At 40.7% G+C, this 23,558-nt stretch overlaps 1 protein-coding gene across 18 annotated transcripts in view; it reads right to left on the bottom strand.

The window, feature by feature from the left end:
- Positions 1–23,558, bottom strand: part of LOC138746781 (BTB/POZ domain-containing protein KCTD5-like) — a 113,759-nt gene that overhangs the window by 13,149 nt on the left and 77,052 nt on the right. For 14 of the 18 annotated variants that reach the window (XM_069905209.1, XM_069905212.1, XM_069905214.1 and 11 more), the window contains 2 exons: positions 21,021–21,116; positions 18,193–18,303 (listed from right to left, as the gene is read on the bottom strand). In XM_069905209.1, coding sequence (XP_069761310.1) covers positions 18,193–18,303; positions 21,021–21,116 — 207 coding nt within the window. The remainder of the gene's footprint in view (positions 1–18,192; positions 18,304–21,020; positions 21,117–23,558) is intronic. The other 4 variants (XM_069905217.1, XM_069905215.1, XM_069905219.1 and 1 more) reach the window with 1 other exon arrangement.

Below are 23,558 nucleotides of genomic sequence, written 5' to 3'. Positions count from 1 at the left end.
TCGCTGACACTGTAAAGGCATTGCGCTAACCACTACGTCAACCATGCTACCCTGGTTTCTTCTGTACTTCTCTCCTACCGAGTGCATGAAAATAAAAAAAATTTATAATTCAGTCTGTGGCTCCCCTTAAATGTACCATGGCCCCGAGGGGACAACATGGCTGTCATTGAGAATGGCTGTTCTAGAGCATCTAACCTCCCACATACAGGTTGTGCTTCGTGATCAGCAGTGGGTGTTCTAGACCACCTCATCTCTCACAGGACTTGTCCTGTGATCTGATCAGCCTCACTAGCTACCCACAGGTACTGCTTTGTGTTCAGAAACAAGAATCATCTTCCATCTTTATTACAAAGGGGCTGATCTGTGCTGCAACTAACTACTTTCCATTACAAGAGCAACACAGTAATCAGGAGTGAAGTTCCTGGACTATCAATCCATGCGAAGACTGGCTTGTGAGTAGCACATTTTCCTTGAGCTACTGACCTACAATCTGGAGTTGGTGCTGATGCCAAATAGCTCTTACATCCAATGTCTGTGATGGAAATTGAATATACTAAGTTCACCTCATGGAGGCAGACCAGCGCTGAGGAGTGTTGATTCTTTAAATTTCTTCATTCTGCTTCTGTACGAGGCACGGCTCATCCTGTACCTTTGCCCCTTAAGCAGGACTAGAATAATCATCTGGATGAGAATCTGCTAAAAATCAGAGGATAAAAGAGGAACTTTCCAGATTCCAACTCTCCTCTCTACCGAAACTGACCCGAGTTTTTCTTCAGGTTTCATGCAACTCCTAGATCATTCCTGGACTTGTCTGTAATGTGTTCTGTAAGGCATCACCACTTAATAGGAGAAACCAAAACAGCTGATCAATTCATCTCAAATATTTTGATGCCTAGAGGAACAAAGGGAGAAAACAACGTAGCAAAATGGTTTCTGGGTCACATCCCATAAAGCCCACAAGAATGCCCGTTCTTCATAAACACCTACTCTCTTTGCTTACAATTCAATGGAGACTTGGACCCTTAAAAAGTCAACAATTAATTGAAAGATAAATTCAGGTTTTTTAATTGGTGTCTCTCTCGCAAATCAAAAAAGAGAAAGCGCACAGAATGTTTTTGTGACAAAGTCCCAAGGGAAGATACGCATGGGACCAGGAATGACAATTATTGTAAACAGATTTGCCCCGAAAATAACAACTAGGTACTCCTTGTTTTTGCACCCATGACACCAACATGCAGCTCTGATCCCACTAGACAGCTTCAGTGGAGGCAATGGTTTTTTAAGCAAGAAAACAGGTGAAGATAATATTCTCAATATAAAGCAATAGGTGACAGAAATCTCAGGGTCACCAAAGGTGGTCACCCAAGCAAGAGTTTAGCTTCAGGTTGGGGAGAAGAGTTTAAGCAGGAGCGCTTCACAGGTCTTGGCACGTTAGCAGTGGACCAGTTGATTCACAGAGCAAGAGAGCTACACAGGAGCAGGAGCAAATAAAAGTAAAGCAGGGACAAATTGGAGCAGCCATTGTGGGAGTGGACAGTGTGGGAACTTTGGCTCAAGGCTTCAGCAAGGAGGCACAGGTGAGTAGCAAGTAAGGCATTTTTTTTTAGTGTTTTTATAAAAAATTAAATTAAAATAAATAAATCTAATTAAATAAAGTTGGCATGCAGGATCAGGTGATGTGTTGTAGCTGCATGGTGTGGGAGCTGGTGAACCCAGTTGTGGATCCTGGTGACCACACCTGCAGCAAGAGTTGGTTGCATGAGGAGCTCAGGCTCAAAATTGATGACCTGGAAACTGAGTTTCAAACATGGTGGCACATCAGGGAAGGGGGAAAATAGGTACCTTGACATCTTGTTTCAGGAGGCAGACACACCCATTAGAAGAGCTGGCTCAAATTCCATCTGTGGTCAGGGACAAGAGGGTGCAACTGAGTGAGGCAGGCAGTGGGATCCAAGAGACTGTGCTGGATGAGCCTCGGCCCTTGATCTTGTCAGGCAGGTCCAAGATTCTTATTTCTTGTGTGGATAAGACTGGGGACTGTAGGAAGGATGAGCAACCTAACTGTGACACCATGGTTCAGGAAGCCATTCAAGCGGGGAAAAAGAAGAACAATGTAATGGTAATCGGGGATAGTTTAGTTAAGGGAAAAGACAAAAGTTCTGTCACAGGGATAGAGTACTCTGGTACATCTGATCTGACATGCAAAGGAATTTCCAGTTGTTGAGGTTCATGTGGTACTAATGACATAGGTAGAACCACAAAGGAAGTCCTGCTGAGGGAACTAGGGACTAAAAAGCAGAACCAAAAAGGTGGTTATCTCTGGATTATTACCTGAGCCATGTGCAAATTGGTGCAAGGTCAAGAAGATTAGAGAGTTATATGTGTGGCTCAAGGACTGGTGTGGGAGAAGTAGGTTCTAATTCATGGGAAAATAGCACCAGAATTGGGAAAGTAGGAGCTGTTCAAAGGGGACAGGCTCCATCTGAACCATGATGGGACCTGAATCATGGCAAATCGCTAACTAGGTCTGTGGACAGGGCTTTAAACTAAAGAGTAAAGGGGTGGATTGGGGAAGGACTGATAAAGTAAAAGAGGGTGGATAAAGTAAAAGGAAAAGTTAAAAAAGAGATAAAAGTAGAATGTATAAAAGACAAATGCAAAAGAGGCAAAGATTACCAGATTTTAAAAGGACAACGAGTACACTTTATCTGAATGCCCATAGTATTCAAAACTATATCAATGAACTTGTGGCACAAATCAGTATGATTTAATGGCTATTACAGAAATGTGGTAAAACAATGCTGGAGAAACTCAGCAGGTCAAACAGTGTACTTTATAGAGCAAAGAGAAAGATGCATAACCAATGTTTCAGGCACCTGCCAACATTTTTCCATACCTTGATTAAGGGCTGGTTATGCATCTTTTTCTTTGCTCTATAAAGTGCACTGTTTGACCTGCTGAATTTCTTTAGCATCGTGTTTTTACTTCAACCATGGTGTCTGCAGACTTTCGTGTTTCACCAACAATACTTGGTTGCAGGGTGAAGAGGAATAGAAATTAAATATCCAAGGATATAGGTAATAAGGAATGACAGGCAGGAAACAAATGGAGGTAGGATAGCACTCTTAGTTAAGGATAAGATCAGGAAATAGTGATAGATGACACCTGGGCAGCGATTAAGAATGGTAAAGGTTGGGGGGGGGGGGGGGGCGAGAGAGAAAATCACTATTGGGAGTTGTCTACAAGCCACCCAATAATAACATTACAGTAGCACACAATAAACCAAGAAATATCAGAGGCGTGAAAGAATGGAACAGCTGTTATCGTGGGGACTTTAACATGCACATAGATTGGGTGAATCAGGTTGGTCCAGGCAGGAGAGTGATCACAGTATGAATGAAGGCACAATTGTTCAGTCCAAAACCTGTATTATGCCTAAACAAGGGAAACTACAAGGGGATGAGTTGGCCAGTATAGACTGGAAATGCAGGCTACATGGCGGGAGAGTGGAAGACTATCAGATTTTTCATGGTGCTTAATAAAAGTATATTCCAGTTAAAAGCAAGGACAGTAAGGGTGGAGACAGCCAGCCTTGGATAACGAAGGAAATTGCTAATCTGGCTGCAGCGCACAAGCGGGAGAAGAAGCATGCCAAGAAGAGAGCCAGGAGAGATGTTCGGTTCTCCACTGGTGGTCAAACATTTCCAGGAAATAAAGGAAGGCATCAAACTAAAAGCTTGTGTGCTCAAAGTCACCAAGAACAGTGGGAGACTGGAAGATTGGGAAAACTTTAAAAAAAAAACTACAAAGTAAGCAATAAAGAATGCGAAGATAGATTATGAAAGAAATTAGCACAAAATCTAAAATTGGACAGGAAAAGTTTTTAGAATTATATAAAGCAGAAAAGAGTGGCTAAAGTGATCGTAGGTCCCTTGGAGGATGAGAAGAGGAAATTGATACTGGGTAATGAGGAAATGGCTGAGACTTTGAATGATTATTTTGTATTGGTAGAGGACACATCTACCATGCCAAAGATGGAGGTAATGGAGTAAATGGGAGGTGAGGACCTGCATACAATAGTCATCACTAAAGAGGTAGTGCTGAGCAAACTTGCGGGTCTAAAGATAGAAAAGTGACCTGGTCCTGATAGAATGCATCCCAGTGTACTGAAAGAAATGGAAGTTATAGTAGAAGCTTTGGTGATAATTTACCAAAATTATGTGGACTCTGGGCAGGTTTCGCTGGACTGGAAGACAGTAAGTGTCACAACACTGTTCAAAAAAGGAGGTAGACAAAAGGGAGGGAACTATTGGCTAGTTAGTTCAACATTGTGGAGGGGAAAATGTTTTAAGTTGTCATTAAAATAGAAATGGTGAGGCATCTGGAACAAAATGGATCCATCAGGCAGATGCAGCATGGATTCAGCAAAGGTAGGTCCTGTTTGACAAACGTATTGGAGTTCTTTGAGGATATAAATGAGCGCAATTGATCGAGGAGAATAGAGGGAGATTGTTTATTTGGATTTTCCAGAAGGTGTTCAATAAGGTGCCGCATAAAAGACATCCATAAGGATGCATAGAGTTGGTGGTGATGTATTACCATGGATAGAGGATTGGTTAACCAAAAGGAAACAGAGCTGGGATACAGGGATGTTTTTCTGGCTAGCAATAATTGGTGAGTGGGATGCCATAGGGGTCGGTGCTGGGCCTGCAAATGTTCACAATATACTTTAATGATCTGAAGAGGGGACAGAGTGCATTGCGTCCAAGTTTGATGATGGCAATAAATTGAGTGGAAAAACAACATGTACAGAGAATATGAGAGTCTGCAGAGATATAGATAAAGCGAGTGGGCAAAGGTCTGGCAGATGGAGTACAATGTTGACAAATGTGAGGTTATCCACTTTGGAAGGAAAAATGGAAGATCAGAATATTATTTAAATGGCAAGTGATTGCAGCATGCTGCCATGCAGAAGGACTTGGGAGTTGCAGGAAACTATCAAGAAGGCAAATGGAATGTTGGGCTTTATTGGTTGAGGGATTGAATTTAGGAGCAAGGAGGTAATGCTGCAACTGTGCAGGGTATTAGTGAGGCCACATCTGGAGTTCTGCATACAATTCTGGTCTCCTTACACGAGGAAGGACATTCAGACTTTGGAGGCAATGCAGAGGAGGTTCACTGGGTTAATTCCTATCAGGAGAGATTGAGTCATCTGGGACTGTACTCGTTGAAATTCAGAAGAATGAGAAGGGCTATTGTAGAAACATAACATGAAAGGCACAGATAAGATAGAGTTAAAACTAGAACTAGGGGACATAGTCTCAAGATTCAGGGCTATAGATTTAGGATAGAGACAAGGAGGAACTGCTTTTCCCAAAGAGTGACGAATCCATCGAATTCTTTGCCCATTGAAGTAGTGGAGGCTACCTCAGTAAATATATTTAAGACAAGGCTGGCTAGATTTTTTTTTTAACATAGTAGGGAAATTAAGGGATATGGGGAAAAGGCAGGTAGGTGGAGATGAGCCTATCATTAGATCACCCACGATCTTTTTGAATGGTGGAGTAGGCTTGATGGGCCAGATGACCTAATTCTGCTCCTGTTTCTTATGTTCTCTAGACTGGAAGACCAAATGCAAATGATCAAATTTGAATAAGTGCAAGTGAATTCCAGCTTCACTTGGAAAGAGAGTTGGGTGTTGAGAAAGGATGAGGTCCAGGGCAGATGGTGCATATTATTTAGTTGCATGAAAATAAGCAGCGGAGAGTGGGTGATAGTAGAAATAGAAGAATCACAGCAGGAACATTCCTCTGGAATGTTGAAAAGAGAGAGATGGAAGAGAGCTGTCAGCTAGTGGTAGAAGTTACGAAGTTGATCCATGAAATATGGAGGCTAGTGGGGCGAGAGCAGTAGCAAAGGAAAAAATGCAGTCAAGTCCTGTCAACTGTGGTGGGGGGTGGGAACAACGGTGATAAAGGAAAATGGAAACTCTGATTAGCACTGGTTTTGTCATCAGGACAGATACAATGAAGTTGGAGGAAGTTACAGGAAGCAGGGCAGAAGGTGCAGTCAGATAGTTGTGGGAACCTGTTGAGTTGTCATGAACATTGGTCACCAGTCTATAATCTGAGATAGGGATAGAGAAGTCAAGAAAAGGTGAAAAAATTAAAATGTTTCTGACCTGTTGAATATTTCCAGAATTTTCTTTTTTTGGGAAACTCTTATTTAAGAATTTTACAAAAAAAACATATACAACATACTCACCTAAAACAAACCCCTACTATCCCCCCTCCCATCTAACCCACCCCCTAGAATTTTCTGATTTAAAAATCTGGATTTAATGTGTTTTTGGGGTAAAATAATAAATTCCCCACATTGGCACCCACCCCTCCAACAGAATGATTATTTCGTTCTTGCAACAAGTGTGACCTAGTCAGGACACATTCGTGAGTTTGGAATGAGTACTCATTCAGATTTAATGCTGCTTTAGTAGGAAATCCAAGTGCCATTACTCCTTATAAACTTCAGTCAGTGCTGACTAGCATTTTCTCCCTAAGACTGATGACAACCAACAGATCGTGCCCAATATACTGAATCGAAATCAGGTTTAGGATCACTGACCGATTTTCCCCTTCTAAGGGAACTGAAGCTGAGTGCTGGCTCCATCACTTCTGGTGAGATTAGATGGGAACTGAATCTGCAGCACACTGCTTTGAATTTTACAATAAAACTTCCAATAACTTGCTATACAGCAATTTGGAAATCCTGATGGTTAAGCGACTGATTCACCAAGTAATGATTGCCACACTCGCCTTAACTCACTGGAGCCCCAGGTTCCCACATTCCACTGAAATCCACAGTGAGGCCTTGTTAATGCAATCCTTTAACACACTGACCAGGTCACCAGTTCCCACATCCCTTTACACTCACCATAGCTACTGTATTCATTTTTAACTCAACTGGTTCACTGGGTCAATTTATCTAATTGTGCAACATTTATTAATAAAACCATTAATAGCATTGCATTATTAATAGAGGGAACTTCCTACCATCCAGAAAAACATGGTTAATCCTGCACCAAAGTCTGGGTTATTGGAATTTTACTATATACCTCAATTTTTAAACAAGGCATGAGGTAAAAAGACTTCAATACATAAGCAATGCCTCCAAGTTCAATCAGTGAGTTCTGGAGACTTGGTGAGGTGTACACACCAAAGAAATTCAACAGTTCTTATTTTGCAAGCAGAACATGATTAGACATGCCTGGCCTGCCAGCTGGGTATATCCAGCCACTACAACTCCCTGCTCATGGTCAGAAGAAAGAATATAAAAACAAAGTAGCTTTCATCTTGCTCTACAGAACACCATGCTTGCACTGCACCTCCAGCCGCATATTCTACCATGTTTCACATCCATGTGCCAGAAAACGTTTGAAATAGCTTCTTGTATCAGATAAATCATAAAAATCCTACAATCTTAGTTTTCCGTTACAAGGATTATCATGGGATGTGTTAATTTTGATGTTTGTTCACTGGAGCTAATACAAGTGGTCTGAAGCAGCCATTCTCAAAGGGGGCCATATGCCACCCTACCCCCAGGGGTGCTGCACATTTAAAGGAGGGGCACTGGCTAAAATCATTAAATATATGTCACTGGAGGGAGAGACATACGAAAGAAACCTACTAAACTTGAATGCTGCACAGGGAAGGGAGCGCGTAACTCTGAGCAGAGTCCCAAGGGGGCCAGCCACTGCCAATCAAAAGGTTGAGATCGGCTGGTCTAAAGCACTGCAGGTGGCAAAACTATCTCACCCTTCATGGCGTTTCCTTGCATGATTGGATCAACATCCCACTCAGTTCTTCCCTAACAACTGAGAACAGCTTTACAAAAACAACAAAGCAGTAAACAGCCAAGGGCATGCAGGTGCACAATGACTAAACAGGTTTTGACGGAACAGAAAAAACAGAAAAAACGCAGAAACCATTGCCAAGCCATTTATCCTGAGGCAGATCAAGTAGAGTTCATGCATTATCCTTCCTATAGAGAGAATTAACCCTGCATAAGCCATGCTGATACTCATCAATGTGAAAAAGAGAGCAGTTCAACACTTAAAGACAATCAGAGTTGAAGCATAGGGCACTGATACACTACTGAGATAAGGAAGTTTTCATACAAATGCACAGAGCAGGTTGTAAGAAGAGTAAAATCCCTGGAATCCAGCACCTACAGGGATTGGTAGATACTGGATAAGTGAATTTTCTGTTGGTTTTAGATTGCATGTTGCGTGATTGGCGAGGCACGCCAATTGAAACTTCTTTATTTTTACCCATTTATTTTGCATGATATTTTTGCCGATTGCTTGAATTCTGGATAATGGGGTTTTTACTGTAGTTCGAAAGGAGAAAAACCCAGTGTTTCAAGTGGGATGCTGATCTTATGAAGACTTTCCACCCAGGTTAATTTCATTTCTTTAGAAGTGGATGCAATTCCCAGTAACTGTCCCAAAGACTCAGCATTCTGTTTTCCTAACAAGTAAAAACAGCAAATATTGGAAATATTCATGTTGGAGGGCATTTGTGGAATCAGAAGTACAGGCAATGGTTCAGTTTGAAGTTTGAATAAAGGTCATCTGATAAATTGAAACATTAACTGCTTTTGCTTCCATAGATGCTGTCTGTCCAGATGAATGTTTCCAGCATTTCTGTTTTGATTTTAGTTTTTCAGCAGTTCTTTTTCCCCCTTCATCGTTATTCACTAATTTCTTCTCTGCTGATATTACTGGGGTGATCCTGCTTACCTTGGACACTTGTGGAAGGAAGAATTTGCTGGCCTCTCCCACCAATCAAACAATGGGATGTAGGGACAGAAGCGTGTAGGCCCAATCCCCCAAAACACCTCTAACAGGCTTTAACAGAAGGCATGGATGCAGACAGAGCTTTAGCTTCAGTCAAAGTTGAAAATATTTGTTTTTCAATATTTCTGATACATATTTAAAATTAAAAAAAAAATTAAGAAACAAATCTTTGCCTTCTGTAGGCCACAAATCAGCAATGAGATTTTAAAGCTCTCAACACGTCTAATTGGTACAGATGAAGAGGTAATGTTCCAGTAAATTGCTCAGAATCCTAGGAAGACTGGGAGCCCATTGAACTCCATTAGCTTTCACAAATCTGACACCCAAGTCCTGGACTTTGGCAATTTCTATTGGTACAACCAAGTAGATTCATCCCATTGTATCTTGAGACAAAATAAGAATTGGGGAGAACTTTGCTTCCATCTCCATCAATAAAAAAGTTGCATCACATCTCATCTGGAGATGAGCATGAAGAAATCAGTTTCTTTTTTCAGCTATGTGCAAAATGATGTTCTGACTTGTTTCATATAAAAGTATGGCAACCTGCATTTATATAGCAGCATTAATATTAAGTAATGCATTCTCAATGTGATTCTATATTGGTTCTCTGAAGCACTGTGCAGGCTGAAACTCTCCAAGCATCCTGGATGAGTCACTGCAAATTCAAATCACTGACAGGCCGAGGAAAAGACCATCAGAACATTTCTGACACAAGAGGTCATTCTGCCTTTTTTGTTCATACTGGTCAAGAAGTGCTAGCCATCTTAATCCTACCTGCCAGCACTTAGTTTGTATCTCTATAGGTCAAGGATCAAGTACTGTTATAGTGGGGGGGGGGGGAAGCAAATATAAAGGCAGATATTCTCCATCTTTACATTGCTTCACTTACCTTCATACAAGTTCCGAGAGTGGATTCAGCAGGCGAACACCGACCCGTCTCAGTCCTCCTTAAAGGCACTGCTGCTGAAAACGGCTGCGAAGGGGTGGGTGGGATGACATCGTCAGCCCACAACGCAGGAGCGCAATTTTTAAAATCCAGTATGCCCAACTCGGCAGTGAACATTGCGCAGGAGATCTGCCCCGAGTCCTAAGACTGCTTAAACAGATCTCCACCAGCGCTCTTACCTGCTCCTTGGTCACCATTTCAGGTATAGGCCATTTTCCCTTCTCAGTGAGTATTCTTGATGTCACGGCAAAAGACTGTGCTACTGCACCACTCACCCCGCCTCCCTCAGCTCTGGAAAATGGCTCCCAACACTGCTCAGTATGAAGGCAATGCTGGATCAGACTTGTCGGCCTTCTCCATAAAAGGTAAATTCACCTTTAATTTTTTTTTGTTGAGCTGGCTTTAATACACGATTGCACCATAAAAAGGGCTAAAGAGTCTTTTAGACAGTGAGCTCTGGATTGTCATCACCCTCTAGGTGAAAAACAATCCCTCATCTCCTTACTGATCCTTCCATCAAGAGGATTTAGGAACAAGAACAGAGGCTTTTTGCTTCAATTGCAAAGAGCCCTGGTGAGACCACATCTGGTCTCTCGACTCAACATACAGTCTAATTCCGATTATCCGAACTGGTCGGGACTGGGCCTATGTTTTTTTTCCCCCAGAGAACTAGTCATTTTTAAAAAACAGCCCAGTAGCAACAACGAATCATTTGTAATAGTGTTTAAACAACAAGGTAAGGCTTTTTGAGCATTAAAATAATGTTTAATTCTCACAAAAAAAAATGCTGGCCGCTGCCAGTCACCAATACGGAGGTCCGTGCTCCTGCTGCCTGGAAGCCTGATGTTCCCGGTCAGTTCAGCTCCGAAAAAAATGTCAGATAAATGAGGATTTCTGATTTGTTTCAGATATCCTCATTTACCAAAATTTATTAAAAAAAAAAAAATCAGATAAATTAGGATTTTGGATAATTGGAGTTGTATTGTAATTGCAAAAAAATGGATTATATCAAAGTTTCATGAGACAGCTTGCTGGGGTGGTGGGTTAAAGAAAGAATAAGTTGACCTTTCTGTAGTTTCATGAGTTTAGAAAATTGGAAGGTGAATTCACTGAAACATAGAACAATCTTAAGAACTTGATGGTCTAGATGTGAATTATTGCTTCCGGGGAGGGTTGTTGAGAATCAGGCAAAGCAGCAACTCGCATCTGGACTGTCAGACAACCTCAAAATAATGATGAGCTATTCAGAACAAAGGAGTGTGGTAAATCTTTAGATTCACTATCCACAAGGGCTGCTGATGCTCAGTCACAGAAGTTATTAAAAAAACCAAATAGTTAGATTTCAAGGGATGTGAAGTTCATGCAGGAAAATGGTACTGTGTTAAAAGATTGGGCACAAACTTATATAATTGAACAGGCATGAGGGGCACCTTCGTATTAAAAAAACTGCCTGAGCTGCTGTAATGGCAATGCTGCCACTGGTGTGGACCTGGGAGAAAAGAGAGTGGAAACCAACAATGCTCCAAAGGTTTCAACAGCCCAGTCCTAATGCCAGTGGCTTTGATCAGGCTTTAAATGGCCTTTTAAAGGAGGCAATGGTGTTTGCAAGCAAAATCCTGCAAATGCAAGTTCTGTGTCCAGGATGGTGGCACACCTGTGCTTGGCAATGGCCACAAGGGGTTGCACGTTCAACTCAAATCAAGTTGTACAAGTACAACCTAAAGAAACAGTGTTCTCTGGTCCTCGGTGTAAAACACAGACACACAACCGGACATAACACACATACAGACAAACCATACAAGTATTTAATCTTCTTTCTTTGGCTTGGCTTCGCAGACGAAGATTAATGGAGGGGTAATGTCCACGTCAGCTGCAGGCTTGTTTGTGGCTGACAAGTCCGATGCAGGACAGGCAGACACGGTTGCAGCGGTTGCAAGGGAAAATTGGTTGGTTGGGTTGGGTTTTTCCTCCTTTGTCTTTTGTCAGTGAGGTGGGCTATACAAATAAATAAATAGATAGACGTTGCTTCATGAATACGAGTGTCTTGGATAGTTAGTGTGAGCAGTTCCTTTGGTGGTTCAGCATTCTCACTGCATGTGGGAAGAAGCTGTTCCTAGCCTGGAGGAGCAGGCACAGATACTCCTGTATTTCTTTCCCAACAGGAGCAGCTGAAAGATCCTGTGTGCAGGGTGGAAGGGACCCTCAATGATTTTGCACACCCTCTTCAGACAACAATCCTGGTAGATCATGTCAATGGTTGGGGGGGGGGGGGTTGTAGTGAGGGAGACTCCAGTGATCCTCTCTGCCACTCTTATGGTCCTGTGAATTGACTTTCAATAATTTCTCTACAGCAACCGTACCAAACTGTGATGCAGGTGGCCAGGATGCTCTCAATAGAACTCCTAGAGAAGGCTGACATAATGGTGGCTGGTAGCCTTGCCCACTTTAGTCTTCTCAGAAAGTGCAGTCGCTGTTGTGCCTTCCTGACAAGTGAGCAGATGTTGGGGTCCACCAACAGTCACTAATTAAATGAACTCCAAGAAATTTGGTACTCTCCGCTCTCTCTAATATAGAGTAGTTGATGTGTAGCGGAGAGTGGTCGTTCCTGGTTCTTCTGAAGTTTACGATCATCTCCTTATTCTAATATATCCTAATTTCAAAGCATCATCTTCCAAAATCATGAGCTATGATATTCCGAATTTCAATCCCTTTAATCCAACAAATAAAACTTTGTGGCTGTTATTTTATGTTATTTTATGGTAAAATGGATAAACATTTTGCATAGCTTTACATTAAGATTTTCATAACGATGAATAACAAAACATTTACTATATTATAAAGATACTAGCTTAAAGAAATACATAAACTTTAAGGAGATGCACAGAAAAGTATGTAAAGAGACAAAAAATTCAAAGAAAAAATTCTAGAGATTCAAGAGCCTTTGGTACATCTAATCCTGGTACAAAGTTCACAATTAATTTTTTCTTCAAATCAAATGGTCCATCCATGGCTTGCAACTGGTTGTCACATTAGTGTTTTGGATTTCAGGATCCTCCAGTGAAATTTCTTTTAACTCTTCTGGATTTTGAGGCTAATCTTTTTGAGATCACGAAAGAAATTGAGGACCGGACCTTTTCTCAGTAGTGCAACACCTTGGGGGAGCAGCAGGAAGGGGGAGAACCCTGTGCACTGAGAATGAAGAATGGGGGACAAACCTACAGGGAAGGTGACCACAGCAGTGTCCCAGCAAGGGCTCAGCAGCTAAAGGATGCTACAGGATGGTGACCACGGCAATGGACCAGTGACTGAGGAACCCACATGGGCTTCAGGACACTCATTCACGGGAGCCAGGAATCAGAAACAGGATTTGAGAGGCTTCCAAGGGCAAGAAGGGCTCTTGAAGGACCTCGGACACTGATGGCTTCCTGATCATGTGGGAAGTTTGGATCTGAAGCCTGTTTCCTAATGATTTGAACAGGAGTCTAAGGTACCGCAGAGGCTGCAGGAGCACTGGAGGTGAATCAACAGACACTAAAAGACTCTGAAGGGTCTCTCTTTTGCTTCTCTTTCTCTCGTACTGTAAGCGGCACTGGACAATATTAATGGTACGAGTCTTGTGGGATGGTGTGAATGGGTGGTTGATAAAAATGTGTGCATGCTCGAGATCTGGCATTCACTAAACTAATCCTAACAGCACGAAGAATCTCCGGGTCTTGATGCAATTCCCTTTGTGCACTCTTGCAGATGGAGATCATAACCCATAAATTGTTCTTTAAGATGACTTTTGGCCACCTTGAAGGTTGGTTCCCAAAAGCTGCTGTAATATTTGGAACTGAATAGAAACTATTAGAATTATGGTCCCAAGACATTTTGACAGATACACAGATGGGAAAAATTTGGAGGTCTTTGGGTGAAACACAAATAAATGGGACTAGCTTAGGTAGACAATTCGTTGGCATGGACAAGTTGGACAGAAGAGCCTCTTTCCCATGCTCTAAGATGCTATGGCTTGATTAATGGAAGTACAATTGTGCTACCCTTTAATTATGAATTGCAAATGTAATTTAATCAAATCACTCAAAAGGGTATGGATATTTTCTTGCTTTTGGGTCTCCTTTGGTTTTATCTTCATTCGTCTAGACTGTTGATTTATAAATTATAAACATATGAACAGCTGTCTATGTTGAATTATAAATGCCTAAATGATTTTTGCAACAATAATAATGGTCTGCACCCAAAATTAAAACTTATTTTACTACTTGCTAATAGCCAGCTTGTCAATAACATTTGTTGACCTTGTTTTAGATGGTTGCTGGCCTTGGAATCATGCAACATTGTAAAAGCTTGATTTTGTACTTGGAATAGAGGGATATATTTAGTGAGTAAACGGAGTGAAATATGCATTTTATGAAATTAAATGTAGGTTTTATTTCTTATTTTAAATTTTAATTTAAAAAAAATGTAGACATACAACACAGTAACAGGCCCTTCCAGCCCACGAGCCTGTGCTGCCCCAATTAAACTCAATTGACCAATAACATCCCCATCCATCCCCCCCCCATATGTTTTGAACAGTGGGGTGAAACCAGAGCAAACCCACACACAGTCACGGGAGAACGTACAAACTCCTTACAGACAGCGCTGGATTTGAACCAGGGTCGCTGGCTCAGTAACAGCGTTGCTACTCAGTGGTTCTCAACCCTTTTCTTTCCACTCACATACACATTAAATAATCCTTATGCCATCAGTGCTTTGTGATTAGTAAGGGATTGCTTAAGGTGGGATGTGAGTGGGAAGGGAAGGTTGAGAATCACTGCTCTAGACACAATTGTTACTGAAATATTTTGCTTGAGGAAAATGGTCATTGGCCCATTTCCTTTGGAGTTATGAAGACGTGCACATAACAAGTCAATGAGGTACGATTAAAATAGTGGTTTACAACCTTTTACTTTCCACCCAGATACCACCTTAAGCAATCCCTTACTAATCACAGAGTAACTATGGCATAGGGAATTCTTACAGTGGTATGTGAGTGAACAGAAAAATGGTTGAGAATTACTGTGCTACATTAACCATGCTACCAAACTTACCTGGCAACATGCCAGAAATCATAATACACTTCTGCACACTTTGTCTTCACATACCACTTTTTGCAGAGTTCATTTTGTTCAACACAGAGACCGGATACATAAAAAGGCTACTCAAACCACACAAGCAGTTATGTTCTCTCTTAATAGCTCCTTTTATATCCTGAGAACAACAAATTATGCAGTAAATCTTTCGAGTCATAGCATCTTTTTTTCCCTTGACTGATGTCAGCAATCTCCATCAAATGTCTACAGGTGTACTGTGGAAAATATATTGACTGGTTGTATCACAACCTCATTTGGTAATTTATGTATCCAGAACTCAGAGGCTGCAGAAAGCAGCAAACACTGTTCTCCATCATCAGCTCTGACCGCCCATCAATTCAAGATATCTATGTGAAGCCCAACCTCAAGAAGGTGCCAACATCACAAAGGAACCTCTTCTCACTGGTACCTTCAGGAAGAGGTTACAGGAGCCTCAAGTCCAGCATCTCTAGGCTCAAGAACAGTTTTTATACAATGGCTATTAGGGCTTTGAACCTCTCCATATCGTCCTTGACATTAACTACTCCTGGACCACCAAAATGACCAGTCTGCACAACTGAAATGCTAATTTACTTTTTCTTCCACTCAGTGTGATAGTGAGTATTTATTTATCTATCCTTTATATTTATTACCTCCTTCCACATTGGATAATTTAATGCATACTATTGTAGTTGATGCACCTTGCATACATATTTGGCTGCAGCAAGCAAAAATTCTGGTGAAAATATTCCAATATCATGTTGAAGTATTCATTTCATCTTGTGAAGGGACTAGCAATTTGGGGAGCACAACTTTACATGCCTGATTCAGTCTCGCACAATCACACTTCTAATGGAGTTTATTTCTACTGATTTGAAGAATTTGATTTTACCTATCAAAACCATAAATCAGCACTGGTGAAGATTAGTTAGCCTTATGGATGTCCAATCTCTACACACCTCCATCTCCCTTACCGAATTGTCTCAAATCCCTTTCTTTCTCAACAGACCCAACCAGTCTCCCTCTACCATCACCCTGCTCCACTTGTTCTCACCCTCAATAACTTCTCCTTTGACTCATCCCACTTTCTCCAAGTCAAAGGGCTTGCCAATGGGGCCCCAACTATGCCTGCCTTTTTGTTGGCTATATGCACCAATCAATGCTACAATCCTACAAAGGCAAAGTTCCTCAACTACATTGATGACCACATTGGTGCTGCCTCATGCACTCATGATGAGCTTAACACTTCACACTGACCTCAAGATCATTTGGTCCATGTCTGGCAACACTCCCCCTTTCCTCCATCTCTGTCACTATCTCAGGAGACAAACTTTCCCGCTCCTCTCCACCTTTCTCACAAGGACCTCTCCCTCAATTACTCCCTCACCCACTCATCCCTTCTCACTAATCATTCCCTTGGTACCTCCCTGTGTGACTGCAGCACCCACACCTTCTCACTCACCACCATTCAGGGCCCCACATAACCCTTCCAAGTGAAGCAACACTTCTCTTGTGAACCTACAGGGGTCACCTACTGCACCTGCTTCTCCCCGTACGGCCTTCTCTACTTCCGAGAGATTGGATACAGACTGGGAGATAGTTTCATTGAGTACCTTCATTCTGTCCCCTGCAATAGCAGGGATCGCCTAGTGGCCAAACAATTCAAAACTGCATCCCACTCCCACACCGACATGTCTGTCCGTGGCCTCACATTGCAAAAACAAGCCCACAAACTGGAGCAACAAATATCCTTCTGGGCACTCTCCAACCAAATGGCATTAACTTCTCCAGTTGCCATTAGGCCCATCCCCTGTCTCCTTTCCTTGAGCTCTCCAACCACTTTCCTCTCTATTCAGAGAGCTAAGAGAGCTCTCTCTATCACTTCTCAGCTTTTTTCTCTTGTACCTTCCAACCCTTATCCACTTATGACTAATTACTTTTGGGCTTTTGCTCCTCCCCTCCCCCCACCATTTTATTTAGGCATCTGCCTACATTTTGCTCATACCTTGACAAGGGCTCAGGCTTGAAATGTTAGTTAACTATCTTTGCCGTACTACATAAAGAACACTGTGTGACATTTTTGTGTCAACAATAATCACAGCATCTGCAGATTTTCTTGTTTAATGAAGATTAGTTAAATAGGCAAAGATGAGAGATTGAATCCAGGAACTACTGGTTACATCGACTCCAGGTGTTAGAATCTAGTTCCATGCCAAAAAGCAGGATAGTCTCGATCCATTGACTGACAGATTCTCAGAAATACTTTCTATTTCTATTTTCTATTCTGTCTTTACTATTTAACTAAACTACACCTTGTCAGAAAATTATCAGTCTTTGAAATAAAACTAAAATTAATAGCAATTACAATTTTTTGTAAATTGTAAAAAATAAATCAAATGTGCATGACCTGTGTTGAGACATCATCAAATTCATCAGGATCAATCTGGACTCCAGAGACCATGCCTCATTACCTCAAAGAGCAAAAGATTGTAGATACTAAAATCCATCATTTGGTCGGACAATATTTGTGGGGATGGGCAAAAAAAAAATCATTCCTTAAACACCAATCTTGTGCATTAGTCTCCACAGACATTGCTAGACATAGAGAGCGTTACTGACTTCCTGATTTAATATCAAATCTTCACTGTTCAACCTAAGGGCAACACAGGAAGGTTCTCTAGAGTCTTCTTCCAACTTTAAAAAAGGCAATACACAAGTTCTTGTGACCAACCCTAATGCAAAAGCAATCATACAAAGAGTTGTCAACAACTGAAAGGTCAAAGATTAGTCCTTACTCTAGTTTCATAACTTATATTTTAGGTATATATTGTGTGGTTTATCGTTATTGCTTATTCAGTTATATCTGATTCCTCAGGAGTTTGCAGAGGAGCTAGTGGAGTTGTTCAAGTGAACCGGTACGGACTTGAAGGGCCGACATGGCCTGTTTCCGTGCTGTAAACGGTTATATGGTTATAGGTCTCTACATACCCTTTGAAAGTTGTTAAAAGAATATTGTAGAGAAACAGTGCAAAGCATTGAGCTTTGTACACAACTGTTGTTTTAAAAAGTGAAAAATGGGTGCAGACTAAAGATTTTTTTAAACACACATCAACTTCTACATATAAACACACAATAATATTGGCACCGCACAGAGTTGAAATATTGATGAAAATGGAACTTTCAACAAATGGAAGATGGAATGTAAAGCAGGCAATGGTAAGAAGCAGGGATATTGGCCGTGCATTGTTGGAATGAGCATGGAGGGAATTAATGGGACAGACCTCACTGTTGTGGAAACTGGTCTCCTCCCCCTTCACTTCCCGCGACACAATCAGCAGAAATTCTGACTGATGGTCCCGCCCATAGCCATAGGGGGAACTTATACTGACCAGCTGTAACAACCAGAGCAGAGAGTTTGTAACACTGGATGCAATAAAAGAGCTTCTTCATTTCAAGCTTTCAAAAGATGTAAAGTAAAAACAACTTAAAGGGATTAACAGTTCAATTAGCTTCAGTGACACAAGTTTTCAATGCTAAAAGAGCAGCAATTACTTAAACTATACATCACAACACATCCAAAGGCTACAGAATTCTGTATGCCACAAAACATCCTGTGGTTATCTGCTGAGAATTGAGTGCCACCTGGTCCAGGATTCAAAGTAATAACATGATTATTATAGTATTTAATTTGTTCAGTTGCAGCATGGGGAAACTCATGAAGGAGGGGCATAAAGTGGATGCAGTGATGTTGAAAGGAGTGTGTGGTGAAAATGAGAGGCTCCACTCAAAGCAAAAGAGTACAAGGCCACAAACGATTTCTGCTGCAAGGTCAATTCTTGGTTTGCACTAAATTGTCAGAACAATCAGGAATTTTTGGATAAGGAAAGAGGAAAATAGTCTTCTAAAAGAGGAAAGGATGAGGTGAGTCATGCCATATGTAGATGAATAGATTGTACACAACATGGTGTGTGTGTGAGGGAAACGTGACCTTTCTGCCTGTCTGAAATGTGTGTATTGTGGGCCCCCACCCCCCCCTAATCTGAAACTCATTTGGAAGTCACATCACCTGTCAATCAAGGTTGGACTCCAGTCACCCATTAGTGCATACCTTGCTGCTGGCTAATTTAAAAACACCTAGGGTCATTATTGGCTAAAAGCACAGATTAGCATTGTATAAAACATTAATGTATAGCACATTCTCTCTGCCAAGCCACGGTCATCGCTCCACACCAGGTTGCTACTGTGTCATTGTTGGAAATGTCGTTGGTAAGGTGTGCACTACACCCCTGTTGATACAGGGAACAGGATGTGTGTAAGAGTCCCTGTTTGTAGTGTGTGCTCAAGCGTGTGAATGTGTCAAGTATAGGTTCACTATTGTTGGAATCCAACCTAGGTCCAGGGTGAATCTCTATATCATTGCTTGAGTGAAATAGTAATTGAGCACTGTTTAATGTTCTCCTATTTGTCAATTAAAGTTACTGGTGTCCAGACTCGTCTCTCTGTGAACCCACTGAACCTGATACTCTTCCCAACATGACACATGGCCACCAAGGGGAGACACAATGTGGAGAGTGAGGAAGAGGTGTCACTCAGCAGTTGTGAAAAGAATGAAATGGTAAGGAGGGCTATAAAGCTGGGTATGAACAACTGTGGAGGAGCATACAGGATGGGGGAGGCACCTAACAACATACATCCTGAGAAGTCCCTCTTTGAAAAGAGCAGAACTAAGTTGGCAGAAGGGAAAACATAGACAAACATTGCCATTCTCTGGGATATAAAGTGCAATAATAGTAAACATGAACAGCTCCCCAGGATTTAAAGTCATTCCATATGAAGTGAAAATTCTAAAGAAATACAACTCAAAAAAAAATTATAGTTTTGCAACTCAGCTGGCAAAAAAATCGACTTCAATATTTAATTGAACTAGCTATAATTAGTTTATTTTTAAGCAAAAGAATAAACAGCAATTAAATAACTTTAGTTTATATTTGATTATGTAATCCCAGTCACACAGTTTGAATTGTGCAAGGGATTGTGGGGAACAGGAAACAGCAAAAGATAGGAGCATATTTTTGGATTTGTCAGATTTTAAAAAAAAATCTTCTTTGGCACACTTGGTAAACAAAGCCACTCAACTGATAGGGAATATTCACTATCGTGTTTGCTCAGATGAAGGGCCTGCTCTCTCACTGATCAGCCTACTTTCCTAAAAGGGTGACAGTGATATATTACTGTCGCACAAGATATGCAAAGGAGCACCATGTTTTCTTCAAATATGAAATGTTCTTCTGTGGGTTAATGAGTGTCAAACCCAGAGTAGGATTTGGGTATAGTTGGTTAAAATGGGGAATGAGGAAGAACATTGAATAAAGGTAACAGCTCAAATCGATAGTCCAGCATATTGATTTTACTTTTATTTCCTTATAATTTGTACATTGTCCGTGAAAACAGATATTACTGTAATTTTCCTGCCAGTAGTAGTTATAAACATGGGTATAAAAAAATAGAAAATGTGGGCAAAGCTTGTATTGTTTTTAATACTTCTCCAAAATGAGACAAAGAAATAAGGCAGCAGCTAAATGATTATTTCCAATGAGAACTAGGGGATTTTCTTGGTACTAGTGCCAAGATTTATTGTGCAAAATGTGATAGACCTAATGATAGGTAAGAAAATTCTCCAGGTATCTTTCTAATCAGGGGAGCAGGGACTGCAAGATGTGGAATCTTGCCTTGGAATGCAAGACCATGTTCTCACTTTAACCACAAAAATGAAGTTGGGAAGGAATCACTCTACTGCAGCAACAAAAGTCTCTTGAGCACTCTCTTTGTTTGAATCACCATATTTACAAATATCTTTTCATCCAATTCATCTCAAATATTCAACTCCAGCTTAGAAAGATCAGTTAGTTGTCCAGCTATAAATACTGAATTAATTAGTTCAAGAAAAATCACATGCTACGAATCAGTGATGCATCCAACTATTGCTAAAGACAGAGTGGCTCATTTCTAAGTTTTGTGTGGAGGATCAAAATGGATGTTTTTGACCCTCTTGACCCTCAACTACCATGATTTTGAATTAGTTTCAGTTCAATTCAAGTAATATTCTTACTTGTTCAAACTTCCATCCATCAGACATGGTCGACACCATCTGTGTGAGTTCCTCTTCTTGGCATTGCAGCACTCTGTAGACGTGTTTCATTGGGATCTGAGGATTACACGCAAGAATTAAATTAGTTCTTGGCTCAAAGAAGAAAATGCTATGGAATGTAGTGATCACTGGGAACTTCTAATAATGTAAATAATTTTCATCAAATTTTCAACTGGGGCAGGAATCTTAAAGTCATAACTGAAATTAACATAAACTTACAGGTATAAATTACACCTCTAAATTTGTATCCATATGTACCATGTTGACAAGGGCAGATATACATTTGGTCCCCTCTTGCAACACACACCATAAACTCCTTTCATCCCATAGAATACTTTTCCACAACAAACTCCTCAGAAGATCAATCCAATTTTCAAAACTTCTCTATGCAAGCAGCAAGGTGGTTTAAAAAAAAAGCTGGCATCAGGTGGAAAAGTGTGAGAACAAATTCTCAGTCAGGTGGACGGAGTTGCCACGATAGCTCAGATGGAGAGAGGAATGGACTGCAGTTGATGTTTGGTTTGCTAGATGTGCAGAAGGCATATTTTTCACATCAATAGTAATTCTCAAGTGTCTAATTTTCAAACTTTACTGAATGAATTCACTTTGTAGCTTTCAAAATGACCTTGGTTCTTACTGCAAAGTAACACTGTCAAACATTCCAAAGAAAATTACCTAACTATGACCTGAAAAAACTTTGGTCACAATTTTTCTTCTATATTATCCCTCGTTCCAGTGTCTTCTTGATGAGGGTACAGGGTCTGACCAAAATGAGAATAACATTATTGTCATTCAGTTTGGTCAGACCCTGTCCCCTCGACTAGACATGGATTTTCATTGGAGAATATGCAGGATAGCTAAGAGCAGGAAATCCTGTCCAATTTTCCTCTATATAAAGCAAGAACAGCAGACTATTAAACTAAAACAACTATAAAGAGAGATCTACTGAGAAACTCTGAACTCAGCACTTAGGCTCAGAACACATAATACCTCGATTAAAGATGATTTTAGCAGGCTCTGCAGAAGTGAGGCTGCAGCCTGTTCTGGGCTCTCGGCTGACTTGGCAGTTCCTGAGCAGTCACTTTAGCCCTCATATCAATAGTCTCTTTCTATTCTCTGAATAACAACTTTTATTTTATGACATATTCACGGTGGGATTTTATAAAGAAACTGCAGTCTTTTCACTTAAATGCCAACAGCCTTCTTAAGCACCTAAAAGCATTTAGCAAGTTGACACTTATTTTCACAGTAAATTACAAAATGGAAACTCCTTTATCCAGGCTGTACTCCTTAAAACAAAGTGGTGTTCAATCTCAACATAACCTTGTTCTCCTGTGCTTTCTGCTTCTCACTACTTCATCGCTTTGGCTTTCTATACTTCACAAGAAGCACAGAAATGAACACAGTGAAGAGGATTTTTTTTATTTAAAAAAAAAGAATATGGTGAAAATCTTTTAAAATATTTAACTTCTAAATCTGTTCCTTTGCTGGGTAAAATTTCTGGTATTTAATTTTAAATTTCTGGCTATAGTATTGTTTTACCCCATTTTACCATAAACATAACCCAATGATGAAGATGCTCAGTCATCAGAACAGCATATTAGGAGACAGAAATTCAGTTAATGCTTCTGGTTAATCATATTTAGGAAGCCAACTTTAAAAATTGAAGAGAAGGCTGACACCAAAGGGATTGTCTATAATAGGGTGGAGGTCAAAAGAGAAAAGTGACAGAATAGTGAAGATTTGTTCATCAAGTTCAATCTGGAGGAGATGCAACAAGGAGACGACTAAAAATGGAGAACAAAGGAGAAGTAAAACAGTTCTAGAATTGGGAAATATGAAATGGCATCGATGTTAGAAATATGAAATAAAACAATGCTGGAAATACTCAACGGGTTAGACAGCAGCTGTGAAGAAAGAAACAGAATTAACATCCAGTTTGATAGTATTCCAAACATTAGTTCAGGGCTTTTGTGCCTAAAGAATCCTTCATAATATGAAGTTAAGGGGTTGGCAGCCTTTCCATTATTTCCTCTATAAAAAAAGATCAGTTTGGCATCTTGTGGTAAGTTTATGGAGTGAGAAATGGACGTGGTGAGCAGGAACTGCAACTACACTTGGCTGACAGATCTGTGCTTCAGGTCAATTTCAAAGCAGATCCCAATCATTGACATGAGGGTCAATCAGTTCGACTTTGCTGATTCATCAGGGGCAACCTGTTGCCCTCCCCCTTCGGGTGACATCAATACATAAACATCTATTCCAGAGTAGACAGTTTGGAAATTATATGAATCAATTAGTTCTTTACTGGAGAAAGGGGCATAATAATAATAATAAAAAAAATCAAGGCTGGCCCTATTTATGAACAAAATTAGAAAGCACTTTCCAACACAAATGTAGAGAAATTCAGGACCCCCTTCCCCAATAGTCTGTGAATTTGAGTTAATAAGAGAGAAGTAGATAAGAGGTTTTTTTTGCGCTGGGCAGAGCTATCAAGGG

Source organism: Narcine bancroftii, chromosome 12 (genome assembly GCF_036971445.1).
Source record: "Narcine bancroftii isolate sNarBan1 chromosome 12, sNarBan1.hap1, whole genome shotgun sequence".
NCBI lineage: Eukaryota > Metazoa > Chordata > Chondrichthyes > Torpediniformes > Narcinidae > Narcine > Narcine bancroftii.
The sequence above is the reverse complement of the archived record's forward strand: the minus strand, read 5'-3'. Positions and strand labels throughout refer to the sequence as shown.